At 39.0% G+C, this 18,138-nt stretch overlaps 1 protein-coding gene across 6 annotated transcripts in view; it reads right to left on the reverse strand.

The window, feature by feature from the left end:
- Positions 1 to 18,138, reverse strand: part of FHOD3 (formin homology 2 domain containing 3) — a 639,020-nt gene that overhangs the window by 32,572 nt on the left and 588,310 nt on the right. For all 6 annotated transcript variants that reach the window (XM_074988019.1, XM_074988017.1, XM_074988015.1 and 3 more), the window contains 2 exons: positions 9,470 to 9,660; positions 7,845 to 8,037 (listed from right to left, as the gene is read on the reverse strand). In XM_074988019.1, coding sequence (XP_074844120.1) covers positions 7,845 to 8,037; positions 9,470 to 9,660 — 384 coding nt within the window. The remainder of the gene's footprint in view (positions 1 to 7,844; positions 8,038 to 9,469; positions 9,661 to 18,138) is intronic.

The following is an 18,138-nucleotide window of genomic DNA, read 5'->3' on the forward strand; positions in this document are numbered from 1 at the left end:
AATATTGCATAAGGCCAAATGACTGAGCCCTGATCTGCATCACTGGCCAAAGAGGGCGGGGCTGACAATCCCCCCTTGCTTGAATGGGCCATCACTGAGATATTAACTCTTAGTGACTAACCTCTACTCCCTTTCCATAAAGCATATGGTCAATACATTATTCTTTAACTATTACCCACATGTACATCTCACAATGGTTATAAATCTTGATGAGCTCTCTGTAGATACCTTGTATATTATGCTTTCTGCATAAGTATGATGTATGATGTGTTTGGTGTAGTGAGTTTGGCAGATCTGAAGTGCAAGATGCTTGCAAAGAACAGGGGATCCTATGCTACATAGGTCTTTGTGTCACACTCCTCCCAGTTGATGGAAAGAAGGCTATCTGTTTTTCCCCTTTCTCTATTAGCAATCAGCAGCACTCTCTGTTTTTTTCCATGTTCAAACAGGGAGAGGCACCAAAGGAGAATCTGGCCACTCCTTTTCCCTAAGGAGTGATTGGTTTCTTGGTGGCTCATTTTCTCTACATTTTGCTATCATGAGAAGAAGTTGAACCGGGAACCCCATTGTGTCTTTTTGCTTCATGGTTGGATCTCTTCTGCATTTCTAAAAAAACCACATTATGTTTGGAAGCCAGGACATTAAAAGTTTACCTTTGAAAGAAACCTCTACATTTTGGAAAATGTGAAAAAGGCAGTGTTAATACTCTCTTCAAACAATTCTGCCTGTGTGTTCGCATCCGAACATCCTAACTCCCAATCAAAAAAATGAGATGAAAGTTAGCCTTCGCACTTCAAAACTGGATCTTAAGCTGGGTAGCACAAGCTACACTGGACATACAAGCATAAAAGTTTGCACATAAAAGTTTGTATATCAAACACTGCACATAAAAGTTTGTATATCACTCACCATGTATTTGACTGAGAACACTAGACTGAATTCACTGTCCCTTAGATAACTCCACCACCACCATCACAGTCACTCAGAGAGATGGGCTTCTGGTTCAAGCACAGGAATAATGGTTTGGAGACCTAGAATTTACGGTTGGCTCAGCCAGAAATTTTCTGTGTGAACTTGGGCATGTCTCTTAAACCGATGCTTCTTAAACTATGTTCCACGGACCACTGGTGTTCTGTGAAAAAACTTGCGGGTGTGCTGCGTCTAACACTTTTTTGATATCATAGACGTATGGTCTATATTTTCTGTTATAAAAACTACACACAATGTTACTTCTTCATGGCTATGATAACTGATTAAATTACTTCATTTTGGTTTTGCTGTTTATGTTGCTTTTTTGTTATTGTTGTTGTTTTGGTCTGACAACAATTTTTTTAAGAATATTTTCGTAGGTGTTCTGCATAAAAAATTCTTGTTTCGTGTTCTGTGGTCTCAGAAAGTTTAAGATACACTTTATTAATCCATCCGTGGTTTATTTACAGTGATACATGGTTACCTAACAATGATGCTGTGAAGCTAAAACTTAGACATTTATAAATAACTTTGAGATTCTTGGATGTTATATAAATGGCATAGTCTAACAATAACTATACTTTATAAACAAACAAAAGAGCTATCTTGATGCTACCCAAGACTTCTGAATTTAGGCCCCATCTTAACAAAACACTCATACATGCGCTTAAATTTAAAAAGGTTATTTTTTTTTCTCAAAGTGCTTTCATGGACTCCCTGGCATCAGGCATTGGAAAGCCTAGAAACATATCCATTTCTCATCATGTAGGTGGTGCACTCCCTGCAATTCAAACACTTAAAATGTAGCATAAGCCTGCAGTTAGGCTCCACAGATCATGGTGGATATAGTTTATGACATCTGGAGCCAACTATATGAATTTTCAGATTTTCTCAAATAGGTAGACTTCAGGCCCAATGATCTATGTATCAAGAGTTAAGCTGCCAAATTTCAGGGATAGTAACTGAGAGGGAGCCATGTTAGAGTACAGACTAACAAAACAAAACAGCAGGAATGTAGCACTTCAAAGACTAACAAAATGATTTATTTGGTGATGAGCTCATCACCAAATAAATCATTTTGTTAGTCTTTAAAGTGCTAAATTTCAGGGATGTTTTTCATATACCCATATGAGTCATGGTCCTTGGATAGGCTGCTCCTTCTATGGTCCCTTTCTAGTGACAAGCCCATACCTCCATTTTTCCTTGGGATGGGATCCTGCCATTCAGCCACTGATGGCCGCTCCAGATTATCCACGTCTAGTTGCCAATCAGGATGTTTAGCAAGCTCAATGGTTTGGTGTTTGCAGTTTTTCTTTGGGAGACCACACCTGAGATACGTCTACGTTAGCATTCTTCTTTTGAAAGAGGAATGCAAATGAAGGAAATTGAAAATACAAATGAGGTATAAATTTACATATCTGGCTTCTCATTTGCATATTCTTCTTTTGAAAAAAGAAAAGCAGTGTGGATGTGGCTCTTTCGAAAGTAATCCCCATCTTCAAAAGACCCCTTCTTCCTATTTTTTTTTTTAGGAAAAAGGGTTCTTTTGAAGATGAGGTTTACTTTTGAAAGAGCCATGTCTACATTGCTTTTCTTCTTTTGAAAGAAGAATATGCAAATGAGGTGCCAGACATGCAAATCTGTGCCTCATTTGCATTTTTGATTTCCTTCATTTACATGCCTCTTTCAAAGGAGGAATGCTAGTGTAGACATAGCCCTGGTGTTCCCCTGAAATGCCTTGGTAGATGTGACTTATCTTTGATGTCCCCTTTCTCTTAGTACCTGTTTACTGCAGACATTCTCAGTCTACGTGTCTCCTTGCATCTTCTCACCAAAACTCTCTGGGCAGCCTCTGCTCACCCAACCTGTCTCCTGTTTCTAGGCCCAATGCCCTCTAATGGTTTAGTGTCCTCCCACAGAGGGTGTGTCTACACTGCACTGCTTTGAGTGGCCAGGATGTGTTGACACAGCCCTGTCACTAAAAGTCGGTGCATGGGAATTATTTCTGTTGCCGCTTTTGCAGACAACATACTTTCAACCCCAACAAATGGGTTTCGCTTTGTTGGCAGGAGAGGAGCAGCATTTGCAGGTTCACTTGCCGTGGCAAAATCTTATAATTCACTGGGGGCGGGGCGGGCTTGTTCAGCAAGTGAAGTGTAGATATAGCCTTTGTATTGGGAAGATTGTAGAAAAAAATTCTGTGTCATTTTCTTATAAGCTTGTATTAAGTCTCTATAGCATTTGCTTATTATGTCTTTTTATATTAAAACCTTGTAATTCCTGAGCCATTTTCTTATTAACTTTGTATGTGCATGTAGGTGTATGTATGTATGTGTGTATACACACACACACAAACACACACACACATAAACATTTTCTATTAAGTCCTTTTACACAGAAACTTTGTATTGTCTTTTGTATCAAATCTTGGTATAATACTGTTATCATAGTTGTCATCTTCATCATCAAGGTGCCACAGGACTTCTACTTTTTAATGAATGAAGTGTGAATGAGAGGTGTGGAAGGCAAGCGCCTCTGACGAGCTGCAACAGTCAGAGAGGGGAATAGGACCAGATCTCAGGATCGTAAAGACCTGTCGGGTGGGGAAGATCAGACATACTGATGCCCCTGGGATCAAAAGAAAGCACCTTCTTTTGAAAGCAGATTCCAAAAGCCCTCTTTAAGGATGAAATGTGGCAGCATCCAGAAGAAAGCGCCAGTTATGACTAAATGGCACAGCCAAGAGTGCCTAGGTTTTTGCATATGCATGGGATGACTAACTGGTATAGATCTGCTTGAGAGAAAAGCCACTATAAATCAAAGGTATCTTGCAAGGGGACCCCAGGTTTCATCTTGTCAACATCAGAGCATCGATCTAGATCAGCAAAAACCTGGCTCCACTCCTCCCCCATCTAGCTGATCTAATTAGTCAAGTTAGGGGGAACAACAACTATATAGAGTGTGCTTGTGTGTGTGGGTGAGTGTCTTATATTATATGGATATGATAAAGTAGTGATTTTTATATATATATATATATATATATATATATATATATATATATATATATATAAATGTGTTGTTTTGCTTTATCCCCTGGCAAAAGGTCCTGCATAATTCTTTTAAATGCAACAAGATTAAACCTGGATGAAGTCACCAAGAAGACATTCTCCCATTGTTCCCTGCAGGACTCTTATTCAGGTTACTGTTTTTGGCCTTTCTTGTTTGGTCTTTTTAACCACCTGTTCGATTTAGCTCTCTTCTAACACAAACACAACACCTTCCATTGAAGAAAAACAACACATATATTCCTCACATGAATGGTAGTAGAGAAGGACATTTATGTATTTTATTAATGTATTTAAATTGGAAATTTTGACTTTCTAGTTTTTTATGTATTGTTTTCAAAAAAAACACTGTTCCATAATTCCCCATTCCCTGCAAATTATTAATACATATTTTCTTATCTCTAGCTCAGTAATGATTTTTTGCCTGGGATTGATACATTCTGTTCCCAAAACACTGATCATTAAATATGAAAGCCCCATTTGTTTTGGCACTCATCTAGTTTTCAGCACACTCTACATGACGTGGTTAGCTATATGAGAGTGCTGAGAAGCACATTCACATGGCTTTTTAAGGATATGTTTGGTTCAGGGAATGAACTGTTTGTTTTTCTTTGGGCATAGTGGTACTGAAATTCAGCCAGACACTTTGCAAGGGACCTCAGCAGGTATAGCCATTTTGTTGTTCGCACTATGGTAGGGCTTTTTTTCTTGGTTGTTTTTTTGTTTGTTTGGGAGGGGGGTTCCCCGCCCCCAGCACTGTCTGGAGCATGCTGCTTGGTGCTCTGCAGTATGCCATGCTGGGCTCCGTCAGCAATGTAGAGTGCTCAGGTCTCAGGCTGCTTTGAATCATCGGGACCAAAGGCAACTACTCTGTTTGTCCCCATCTTTCCTCCAACAGCAGGCCTGCTGGGATGTATTAAGAGGAGTTCTGTAAGCAAGACGTGAGAAATAATTTTTACACCCTACTCTGCACTGATTTGGCCTCAACTGAGTACTGTGTCCAGTTCCGGTTGCCACCTTTCAGGAAAGATGTGGAGAATCTGGAGAAGGTCCAGAGAAGAGCAACAGAAGTAATTCCAGTGATAGTAACAGCAACATACTACCAACCACCTGATAAGGTGACTAGTTACTGATAAACACACAGAGAGATTTGAAAGACTATAAAATAAAAATCCTTCAACAGTCATTCATATTGACTAGGTACACATCACCTCAGGATGGGATGCAGAGATAAAATCTCATGACATTTTAAATGAGACAGTCTTGGAACTCACAATAAGACTTGTAAGTGGATCATAAAATCTGGTCTAAGAAGTAAATATGATTGAACTGCTTGGTAATAGTGCTCATAATATAATTAAATTTAACATCCTTATGGGATGGGGAAGCATGCTACAGAAGCCCACCAACATGATTGTATTTAATTTCAGAAAAAGGAACTGCACAAAAATGAAGTCATTAATTAAACAAATTAAAATATACAGTGCAAAAAGCAAAATCCCTGCAAATTGCATGGAAAGTTTTTAAACACACCATAATAAAGCTCAATTGAGATGTCTACCCAACTTAAAAATCAGAGTAAGAGGATCTAAAAAGTGCCACTAAAGCTAAATAACAAAGTACAACAAGCAATAAGAAGCAGACATGTGTCATTAAAAACTGTAAATTAAATCCTATTAAGGATTACAGAAAGGAGCAGAAACTCTAGCAAATGTAGCATAAAAATATAATTAGGAAGGCCAAAAAAGACTGAAGAAAACTAGCTAAAATTAAAAAAGTAATAGCAAAATAATATGTAAATACATCAGAAGCAGGAAGCCCGTTAAACCACAGGTGTGGCCCCTGGAAGACTGAGATGCTACAGGAACACTGAAGGATGGATGATATGGCCACTGTGAAGAAACATTCACTCTGATTTAATTAGCACTGATGCCACTGTATCCCCTCCTTTTTCTCTTTTCTCCTCAGCATCTGAGGAAGTGAGCCATACCTGATGAAAGCTTATATTCTAATAGCCTAATAAATTGGTTAGTGTTTACAGAGCTACCAGACTCCTTGTTTTCCCTGAAACAGACTAATATGGCTCCCCCTCTGAAACCTGGCTATGTGAATTCTATGCATTTAATCATCAGTCTTGAAGAGGCGATGGAAATTCCAAAACATGAGCCATTCTTTTAGAAGACAGATCTGAGGAACTGTCCCTCTTCCTACAACAAGCCCTTTTGGGGAAGACTCAATCACTTTCTCCTCTGTTTTCACATCTTCAGGAAATGGCTCACCTCCATAACTCAGATCTTCAGTGAATGACCACTGGCTTGTACTTACACCCTCTTTTACTGTGATAGGGTCAGCAGGCAGGCCCACTTCCTCTCTCCATCTCTAGATATTTCTGGTGAGAAGATGACTGGCCACCTTTCCCTCATTTTCTGAAGAAGAAGGACTTGAAGAAGTTCCTTCAGTACTGTTACTCCATTTATCTTGGTACTTTAATACAGTAAGTGCTGCAAATGTAAGGAAATGTTTTGCTTACAGCACTCCATAAGCTCCTTGGCATAATGACTTTTCAGGAACCACTCCCCTCTTGTCATTATCTGAACTGGTGGAAAGCACTGATCCTACTTGGCAAATTAAATGTTTAATTTGGCAATTATTTTGGTGATCAACCAAAATAATACTGAGAAATTTAAAGTTTCAGTTCCTTAATACCAGTCCTGAAATTTTGCATGGCTATCTTAAGCCATCTGCATAGAATCAGAGTTCTTCCTTTACTTGAGACTAGTCCAAATGGAAAATCTTTTGAGATAATAATGTGGCTCTAAAATTCTCTCTCAGATGAGGCAGATCTCCAAAATCTGAAAGATTATTGCCAGGAAAGATCTACAGATGACTGTGACTCAACAACTTAAATACAATCCCAATATCGGTCTGATGGATTTTTTTTCTTTACCTAACTTGTCTGAGATGTTTGCCAAAAAACTGTAATCAGCTTTGTGTTTTTCATGCCAATGGCAGGATAGGGGTAGCTTCATAGGTGATGAACCACTCATGTTTAATTGAAACTCCAGATTTGGATTTTGAGAAAGCTGGAAACTTTTATTAAGTACTGGCACTTCTTAAAACTTTATTTGGACTGAGTGAAACTGTGTCACATTTTAAAGGAAGGTAAAAAGAAATCAGAGGATCTTTAAAGATGAAGAGAAAGTTCATCTTATTTTTACCAAATTAGCAAGACCACTGTCAGCAAAATTTATCAGATAACAGGTCAAGAGAATCTAAATTTGTAATCTATAATAAAATCTGAAAAAGGCTGCATTTTACCTTTTTTACCTAATAAGAAAATAGATACTATACATATTCAAATGAGAACCTAACATTATACACTTAAATTCATACATAGACACCTAAACATGTGGTTAGTAATCTGATACATGGTATGATTTGGAAGCCTAATTTTAGGGTTGAGTTGCTATGTTATTGGCAATATTTTTCAGGAAGGTGTCTGCAATTCTTACTTTATTCTTTATTGAAAATGGACAGGATGCATGAATTTGTCTAAACAACAACATGTGGAAGATTTTCTTTATGTACACTTAATTTTATTTTGTTCAAGTCAAGAAGCTGCTATGAATCCAGAAGCATTTATAGTCAATGACAAAGAAAAACATAGTACTGATTTACAAAAGAATACAGAATAGTGGAGGGAATGCTTAAAGGAAGGTTAGTGGATGAAGCATAACATCTAAAGTATGCATTCACTAAAAGGAAAGCTTCACAAATATTTGCCACAGTGGATTTGATTTTGCCACTTACATCTGTGATCATTTTTCCCCTGGTCTTGTTTCTTTCCCTGTGGTTGGCCCGTTTCTGTTTCTGCTGCAAAACTCGTTCCCTGGTAGTGCGATACTCCAAAGCAAATTCACTAATAATTTTGCAGAACTTATTGATATTGACTTCACGGATTGCATAAGGAGGATGGCCCATAAATAACAAAAATGCATGAAACCTGAAAAATAAATTCATTAATGGCAGGTTTTAAAAATGAAAAAAAAATCAAAAACTTGCAAAATTTCTAGTAAAACATATTCCAGTTGATCCATTTATTGTCTTATGAGAGAGCACTCTTTTTTTACTGTGGAGTTTTCAGAGATGCCTTAAACATCACTGGCATGGCTTACAATTAAAAATGTAATGCAGATAAATGGCTAGTCTGTGATAACTTTATCCCAACCCACTTTCTCACGCTGATATAAGAGATAAGATACTTATGGAGCTCCATTCATTTTATTTTACTAATTTGGTATGTGAATGAACAATTTCATTTCAGATACTGGAAAAAATGTTCTGTTTTAATTCCATTTGTTTGTATTAAGCAACTTCAAAGAAGCAGTTAAGAGGCTGGGGAAAGTCTAGACAAGAAGAATGAAGATTTACAGGCTAGCAACACAGGAAAAGAAGTATTTCTAGTTCAAAAAGAAAACCATAAAATGTTGTAACATCCAAATACTTTCAGTCTGGGGCGCTTTGAGTTCACAACTTTACTGTCAACTCAGTTTTATTCACAGCGTTTTTTATTATTTGAAGCTTTGCTGATACTTCTGTACCACATTATTCCCAATAGACTATTGATTGTATGGATCCTTATCCAGTGTGTGCATGTTAGCATTTTCACAATAGAAATGAAATATGTGACTGAGTAAGATATTTTGGAGAGCATTAAGAATAGTACATTATGGAATTTAAAGTAAAGAAAACACTATTCTACAAATTCAATAGCTATATTTGGGGTACAACTTACTTGGTAGTATTGAATTAATCAATGAGGAAACAGATGGGCTGAACTAACATTACAGAGCTATTCAGTCACACATTTGGAGATTCCTTGGTAATTCTGTGTACAAATATATAACATTTACCCATCTGTAAAATGGGGATACTGATGTCATTCTCCCTTGTAAAGCAATTTGAGATCTATGGAGGAAAAGTACTACATACAAGATAGATACTATTATCATTATTGGGCACAGGAAAATCAACAGCATGGGATTCAGAATCTGGAAATATATTCACAGTGGCACTTATGTATATATAAGCACTAGCAGATTGTGCGAGATATGTAAACTTGAAGCTCCAGATACAGATCTTGTACTTAGTCTTTACTATGGCAAACATCTCATTAAAGACAAAAGGAAATTACATGAGTAGGATTTTGGGATTTTACCATAGCATGTAGTAATATGTAAAAATAATTGTCAGTCACCATTTTTGTCAGCAAAAATATATTATCCAGGTGAAGATAGGAAATACCCAGAACAAATGAATATCTGTTATAAAGAACTCACAACAGATATGTTGGTAGACATACTTCTTGGAATGTGGTTTGAAGCACAGTGAAATAAGTCCCTAAGGTTGTTCCCGTCAGTGCCCTAATGCTGTACCTGTTAATTATTCTTCTGTGAACAATCTTTAGGATTATGATTCTTTCTGCACAGTCTTTAAGGAACTCAGACATTTTTTGCTTCAGATTTGGCTTCATTTCATGCTTTGCTACTGCCTTAAGGTGATCCCAGGATGCTTTGCACCTTTTCTCCATCTGACATAAATTGTCCTGAAGTTGTTCAAAGTCAACCTAAAAACAAGTAAAGACATCAGCCACTTAGATATCAAACATCACAGCGGTAACCTTGTGTATCTGAACTGTTCCATCTTTAAACAAGGAGGTGGCTGTGTGTAGGGGGGTGGGTAGGAGATGTAGCTTCAGTGAGACTGATATATACATTAATAAGATATTAATAATTGTCTGTGTCTCTACCCTCAATGTAAGTTACAGAAATCTTAGAAAAATTCTGAAACAAAGAGAAATAGAACAACGTATTGTTGCCATATAGATGCAATATCTCAAGAAAAAGAATTTCTTAATTTTCTGCTACATTTATAAAATATATTTTAGTAGATCTTCCTTTTTACAGTCAATTGCATGAGAAACTATGATAAAATGAGTGCATGAACCAACACAGCAAAAAGGTTTCTTCTTTCTTTCTCATTGCCACTTTACAGCTCTTTAATGTCTGCCAAGCTCTTCAGTGTCTAGATGACAATGCTTCCCTTTGGGTATCTCCCTTTCTAATGCACTTTCTTGTTGAAAGACTATGTTGTATTCCAAATGGTCAGCTCATGTGCCAGAACTTCACGTTTTATTCAGAAGTGTTATCTAGTGATCTCAGTACAAACTTGCATCTCTTGATACACGTTATGACACTGTGAGTTTATAACAAGAACTTTTTAATAACTTTGAAAGTCTGTGTCAACACTGTTAAAATAAGTTATTACATCCTCAATAACACTCATCAGTAGGGAGGCCAATAAATTCCCTAAGAAGGTGAACCAGAGGTTCTCTTTTACTCATCAACCAAAAAAGGTGTTCATATTGTAGTGGTCTATACAAGCCATTTTGCATATGTTAAAAAAAAAAACAAATAAAAAATACCTTTAAGGCAGAGTTTACTGTAGATGGATCTCACTCTGAGCTTTCTATTTTTAATACATTCTTGACCTTGTTTCAAATTAAAGGTTGTTACAGATGGAATAAAGTTTTCAACTATATACAGAACCTACTGCTGAGAGTCATACTGAGTTTAGGCATAAGAAATGTATTATTAAAAAACCTCCCTGATATAACCTGGTATTGATTTGATTAATTTTTGCTCTGACTTACAAAGTGATGAATTTTTCCTCTGCACAAGGAAATAAAAACATCCTTTGATCCATTCTGCTATTCAGAACAGCCCTGCAGGCAAGGCAGCTGTGGGGGGTTATATTTTTGTTAGGGTATCAATGCCTGTTTTTTTAAAAAAAACCTCCCTCTCCAGGTCGGTATTTTGACTGCTGATGACAAACATATTGCAGCTCACCACAGATTGGAAATGTAAAATGCCCAGAGCAGACAAAATACCACTATCCACTTCAGAAAAAAAGGAGACCAGAAGATGGCAGGAGTCAAAATTTGGAGAATCAAAGAATTTTCCAGCCACAGGAGGGAACTCCCCTAATTCCTCCTGTGTACATTGCAGGAATTTTCATTAATTTTCATCTCATGTTGCAACAGCTTGCATTGAAATCAGTGAGAGTTCTGAAATACCAGGTTCGTAGAGGACAAAAAAGACAATGTGTTTGGGAGAGGAGGGCTCCAAAGAGCAGAAAGTCTAGAAAAGGTTGTCCTGAGGTGGGGTGGGCAGGACTCAGGACAACACCCCACTGCAAGTCTTCCAGGCATTGGTATCAGGGTGACCCCTGCATGTTGCATGCCCTGCGCCTTCCCCGCTCCACTCCCACACTGACCCTCGGTCTCCTCCCCAACCAGGCTGGCCAGGGATTACCTTGGGCAGGGGGCAGGCAGCAGATGGCAGCAGCCACGGGGCTTCACCATCCCCCAGTCTCCCACCGCCACTCACCACATGGCACTCCACCACACCCTCCCAGCAAACTGAGTCCCACTTCTCCACAGACAGCTAGGAGTGGAGGCCTTCTAGCCATGTCCAGAGAAGTGGGGCTCAGTGGGCCAGGAGGGAGCAATGCGGTGCTGCAGAGCAGGCTACCGCTCACTCTCTGTGGTGTAGGTGAGGAGGCTGAGGGGTGGTGAGCCCCTGCAGCTGCTGCTGCCACTGCTTGCCCCCACTGCCTGCACCTGGTCCCAGGTAATCCTCCACTCTTCTGTCCATAGGATGGTTGAGGCAGCTTCTGTGGGGCCCCCAAAAGTTCAGAGCCTGGGCTGCCCACCCCACCTCACCCTATGGTGTGGCTGAAACCTGTGCTAGAACCTTTGGTACAGTTTGAGCCTCCCAGTTTCTGGTAGAACCTCTGAGGGAGCACAGCAGTGAAAATACCACCTGCTGTCCCATGGGAAGAACTGAGCTCAGCTCCCCATACTGGTACTGAAAGTGCAAATGACTGAAACTGGAAAGCCAAACTAGGGTACCCTGGCTGTACATTCTGAGCGTGACTGATGCTAACGTCCGAAGGAGTGTTGCCAGGAGAATGTAACAGATTAGCTTGGTCTCTAATGTAGCCTGGGCCACCACCTCTCAAGAAGTTGGCTTGAATGACTGGTCATTTTTAAGGGACAGAAACAGCCCATGTCTGGAAATTTTTCAGCATTTGGATTTGGAATAGTAAGAGTTAAAAGCCCTATGAGACAATCATGTAGATTAGTTTGTTTTTTCCAATGCACTGTTTGCCCAGTTTAAGTTTCTGAAGGTATCATCACTTCCAATGAAACCCTGGGATAAATAGTGCTTATATGCACAGAATCCAAGGCATCACCATAGGATACCTGCAATAGTCTTTAATGCGAAGGGATTAAGCAACGACATTCACACATTACCTGATATAAACTATCTGCTTTCCTTTAAACATGCATCATGATCCAACAAAATGCCTCTCTAAAGAGCTCTGACTAATGAATATGGCTAAGTCCCCAGATATTAAAAACAACACCCCCCCACCCCCAAATTGTACTTTCCAATATGTTGATGGGATTTTTCCTGCCTTCAGCTCACAGAACAATTCACTATACCACCAGACTGGGTAGGCAGGGATACAAAAATCTGAAGTTATGTAGAAAATTTGGACTCTTCTAGAAAATGAGGTCAAATGACTGTGTTAGTATGCTGTGTTAAAGAACCCACTGTGCAATGTTTCAAACCACCATCAAGGGATTTTTTTCAAGTCTCAAACGTAATAAACATGCTGCTGTCTAATGGGCATGACCTGGAGTGACACAAAAACTGTCACCCTCACTGTCCCTTCTTTCCTGGGTCTGTCCCTGTTCTTCTTGTTTCTTGTTCTACTTCCCTTTTCTTCTCTTACTCTCCACTTCTTTTAGTTTCATAGGTTCTCTGCTGCTTCCTTTTCTCTTGAGTACTGTTGTCCCCCTCAATTTCTGTCCCCTCTACTCTCCAATACTTCCCAGTCTTGCTTTAGTAGCAGTTCCTCTGAGAAGCAGAGGACTAATTGGTTACAGTTCACCCCCTAAGGCCATGTTGCTTGCTCCCATCTGCATACATAGCCAATTCCACCGGCACTGTATAGGGAGAACAGAACACTGGCCATGCTTTCTCCCTGCCAGCTTTGGGGTGTCTTTTGCCATACAAAAGCAGCCAATGCTCTCAAGAGATCACCAGTATGGACAGTACTTGGCTGCTATGAGGGAGTGTGGGACTCCTGTCCCTCTGGCTACCTCTACACTACACCGATCTTTCAAAAGAAGGACTTCCAGAAGATGTCTTCTGAAAGAACTTCTTTCAAAAGAGTGCGTCCACACGCTAAAAGGCAGATCAAAAGAGAAATCTGCTCTTTCAAAAGAGAACATCCACACAGCCCCCACTCTTTTGGAAGAATGGGCCAGGGATAGAAAATCAGGCCCCATGAGGACTGCTCTTTCAAAAAAAGGGCCCGTGAAGCATCTACACGTTTTCTTTAGAAAGAAGCTTTCAAAAGAAGGCCTTCTTCCTGAAATGGGAGTGGAAGAGCACTTTCAAAAGGAGTGTTGTGTCTTTTGAGTTAATTTTGAAATAACACTTTTTGTGTGTAGACACTGTAGTGGATATTTCAAAAGAGTGGATATTTTGAAAGAACTTGCTTGTGTAGACATGGCCTCCGAGCACCCATTAGCAGCTGAGGCCAAATATACCCTGGGCAACATCACCTTCTTTCATCATTTCCTACCCTTTCTCAGACCATACAATAACATTTAGACTCATACATTCACCTCAGCTAGTGCTTAACAGGGTAACTCTCATCCATTGAGGGAACTCTAACCAATGTGTTGAGTTGCTGTGGCCATCAGCTCCACTTAGGCCAACTATCCATGACATCAGAAGGCACACAGATAATGATAACAGAAAAGGCCTCTCTGCTACTCCCTTCTGCACACCAATGCACACTATCTCTTTACAAATGTATGGAAGAAGGAAAATCTAATTCCCTTCATCATCTACAACACAAGGTTTGCAGGGGAAGTTTAAATTCTGAAGGACAGCAGATATGTTTGCATACTTCCACGGGCAACATCCAGCTCTATATCACAGATGTGGAAAAAAACAGTCCAGCAACTAGCGTGAAGGCACAATGACTAAGCCCAAGATCCACTAATTACTCCATATCTTCCTCTGACCTGTCCCCTACTGTATGTACTAATCTTTATCAGTACAGAATGGAATTGCCTTAAGTAGTGTTGCAGTGTTGTTGTAGCCATGTTGATCCCAGGATATTAGAGACACAAGGTGGGTGAGGTAATATCTTTTAATGGACAAATTTCTGTCAGTGAAAGAGAAGAGAGAGTCCAACAGAGGTCGGTCCAATAAAAATTATTACTTCACTCATATGTGCTCAGCAATATTATTATCTTTGATGCATTCTTACTCCACTTTGGGGTTAGTATTTGTCTGATATCAGGTGCTATCAAACAATTGAATTATACTCCAAGGACATGTAAGATCTTAAAGGTGCATAATGTAACCTGGGATCAGAATTAACAAGAATAGAAAGGGTACTGATACAGGGACAGTTATAAATAAGGAATGTTTACACAATAAATACAGTACATATATCACATGGTATAAAATACCATACTGCTTCCCTGTGGACTATTTAGTTCACACTGGGTTCCCAGGAGGCAGGGCAGAAATAGGTCCCTACTCACCATTTATACGTCACCTTACTTCCAACATTTTAGTTAAAAAATCAAGTTACATAATGGTAGAGAGTGAGAATGATGATTCATTTTCTTATTGTTGAAAGGAAATAGGAACAGTACCTGCTTCCAGCTGGAAGACAGCACTGTGACTAACATGGCATTTAAGTGGATTTCACATAAAATTGTGGTTCCATGAGACTGTAGAAAAGGTAGTCCTGTGAGAAGATCTGTTCTAATAGAGTTTTCTAATTACATTGCATTGCCTAAAGAAAAGAGAAGGATGGGCATTTCAAATAATCATTCAAGATTCCCTCTTTTGAACTGTGTGCAAGACACATCAATCAACTCTATTCTTCTATCCCAATTAAACCCTTTTCTGGGTCAAGTTCAGCACAGCCACAATATGCACATCTCCTCCAATGCTAAAGAGATTGCACCTGCTTATGCTGGCAATGAATTTGCTCCTTTGCAGTTACCTAGATATTTTGAACAGGGTTGGAAACCCACCTTCATGCCTGAGGTAAAAATAAGATGGAAGGAACTTGATGAAATAAGCTCAACTTTTGTAACGGCATTGAAGTTTCCTAACTGTGCCTGAAGAACTCAAATTGAGAATAAAACAAATTACTACCAATATCACTGTAAGTTATTTTGAGTCTTTTTTGAAGTTTCTGCATAAGTCCTGTTACATATTTTCAACCTCCCTGACAGCTTTCTGTTATATTATTATACTTATGATTTGCTAACTCATCCCAGCTCTTTAAACTCTGTTACTATACTGGTAGACACATAAGCTCTATACATTTTCGAAACAGGAACTGAATGTCTCCCTATCTTTGCCTTGCCCTACCTAGTGCTATTAACTCCAGAACAAACACATTCACAGGTGACATTTTTTCAGTCGAATTTCATAACTGAAAGGATAATTTGGTACACATACACACATTTAAAGTAACAGATATGCCACTGTCACATATATGCCACTCTCCAGAAGGCCCTAGGTGACAGGCCTGTTCTCTCCTATAGACAAATTCCCAACCTTATGAGGATTCTCACCAACAGCAACAGTCTATACCGCAGGAACACCAGTCCTGGAACTTTTCCATGCAACAAAGCTCGATGCCAGGTCTGTCCACATATTTATTCTGAAGATATCATCACTGGACCTAACCAGGTTATTCACAGAATCACAGGCACATTCTCATGTTCCTCAACTAACATCATATATGCCATCATGTGCCAACAATACCCAGATGCTTTGTATATTGGACAGACTTCACACTCTCTTAGACAAAGAGTTAATGGGCACAAAACAGACATAAAAACACTCCTGATCCACAAACCGGTCAGCCAACATTTTAATGGAGTGGGCCATTCTGTTAATGACTTAAAAGTTTGCGTGTTACTGAAGAGGAATTTTCACAACTGTCTGCAAAGAGAGGCTGCTGAAATCTCTTTTATATTCAAATTTGACACATTAACATGTGGTTTGAATCGGAATGCGAATTTTCTGGGTCATTATAGGGGCTCTTTTGCATACTTGGCTTAATCTAATTCTAGACTTCCCCCTCCCCTTCTGCCCCTCTACTCTCTGATTTGCTCACCTTCATAATTTTTTTTCTGATTTGTCAACCTTGACTACTATTTTTGATTCTCTGTGCCTTAAATATCGAGTCTGTTCTGGTCTGGCTGTGGTCAGAAGAAGTGGCTCTGTCCCATGAAAGCTCACCTAATAAATTATTTTGTTAGTCTTTAAAGTGCTACTTGACTGCTTTTTTGTTTTGAACATATAAAGTCAGCTTTTCTCCCTTCTCAGATAGGTCATTTGCTACCACAGACCACAGGCCAGTTTAAGTTGTTTATAATTTAGGTCAGACAGATCATTTCTACATTATTACAGGGATGACTTTTGATGTGGAACATGGCATTCACCTCTTCCTGCCCTTGTTCATAACCAAGGGGAGTTCTGATCATTGATGGAGTAACAAAGAAGCCCAGAATGCTTTCAAAGAGCCTTCAGATTAGGTCTTCTTAAAAAACATTTGTAAAATTAAGGAAGCATATGTTATTGCAGAGCACTGGTGTTCACCTAGTGTTTTCTTACATGTTACCCGTGCACTTACAAACACCATTGTGAAGTTGTGATTCCATATAATATAACAACTATCTTTTTAATCTTGCATTTTTAGGCACTTGTCACAGGATTCATTTCATTTCATTAGTGGTTGGCAGAAAAGCAAGATAAGATGCAGTTACTACACTCCATTTGCTAAGAATACAGGTACAGGAAATCATGTGGTAGATTTGGTAAGTTCTTCTGTCTGCACATGCTATCTTATTAGTAACAAAGAAACTTCTTATATAAAAATTGGGAAGAAAGGCAAGAAGGTCAGTACTAATAACAGTAGATTTTTTTAGGAGGTGTAGCGTTAAAGGACTGGGATTTTTTGTTAATGAAACCTCACTCCTAGTTTGTTTGGTTTTTTTTTGTAAACAGCATCCGCAGTTGGTAAGACTCAATTGTTGATTAGATTGCGGTTGGACATGAACCATGAGCAGAATGTGTATGGCACTGAAGGGATCTAGCATATTTGTGCTAAATAAAGCTTCATAAATATATTTAATTAAACAGAAAGACACCAGAACATTTTATATCTCATAAACCAGGTTAAGAGAATTAGACCCCTGGAGCTTCAGAGCAGTCAGTGAAGAAGGCATGCACTTAGATCCAGCAGACATGATGAAAGGGGTCTTTCACATATGTCATTGTCTGGAATCTGGCCAGGGGGAGGGGGCGTGGAAAGTGAACAAAAGTAATTTTTTTTCTAAAGGTTTTTCAGTGACTGACATGAGATGAGTTGTTGGCGTCAGCCCAAGTTGTTTTGGACAGGTGAGGTATGTATTTGCTTATTCATGCTAATATATGATTAAATGATTACTAACACTAATAATAATCACCCTGATGTGCATCTTTGTCACCCTATCATAATGTAATTCCTTGATATATTAGCTCAGCCTCTGCTCCCATGTGCCCATATACAGCTCACTTCAGTGTGAGTCATGTGAGGGTATCAAAGCATTTACCTTATCTTCGTATTTGTGACCAGAAGTTTAATGTACCTGCTACCAACATATTTAAAAAAAAAAGGTCAGATGCAAGTAACTGATTAATGAATGAATGGATTGCATGACCCTCCTGGTCATCTTACCCATTATTCCCATTTATTTACTGGCCAGCGCCATCGTACCTGAGCACCTTACAAATCTAAAATAAATACACTAAGCAATCTTTTCACAAATCCTACAGAAACCTCTGTGATCAGAAACTGAAGGGAATACTTTGTTGGGGATGGCAATCTAACTCTGGGTTGCTTTAATGGACATTATAATTCTATGGCACCAACAATATTCAGA

Source organism: Carettochelys insculpta, chromosome 2 (assembly GCF_033958435.1).
Source record: "Carettochelys insculpta isolate YL-2023 chromosome 2, ASM3395843v1, whole genome shotgun sequence".
NCBI lineage: Eukaryota > Metazoa > Chordata > Testudines > Carettochelyidae > Carettochelys > Carettochelys insculpta.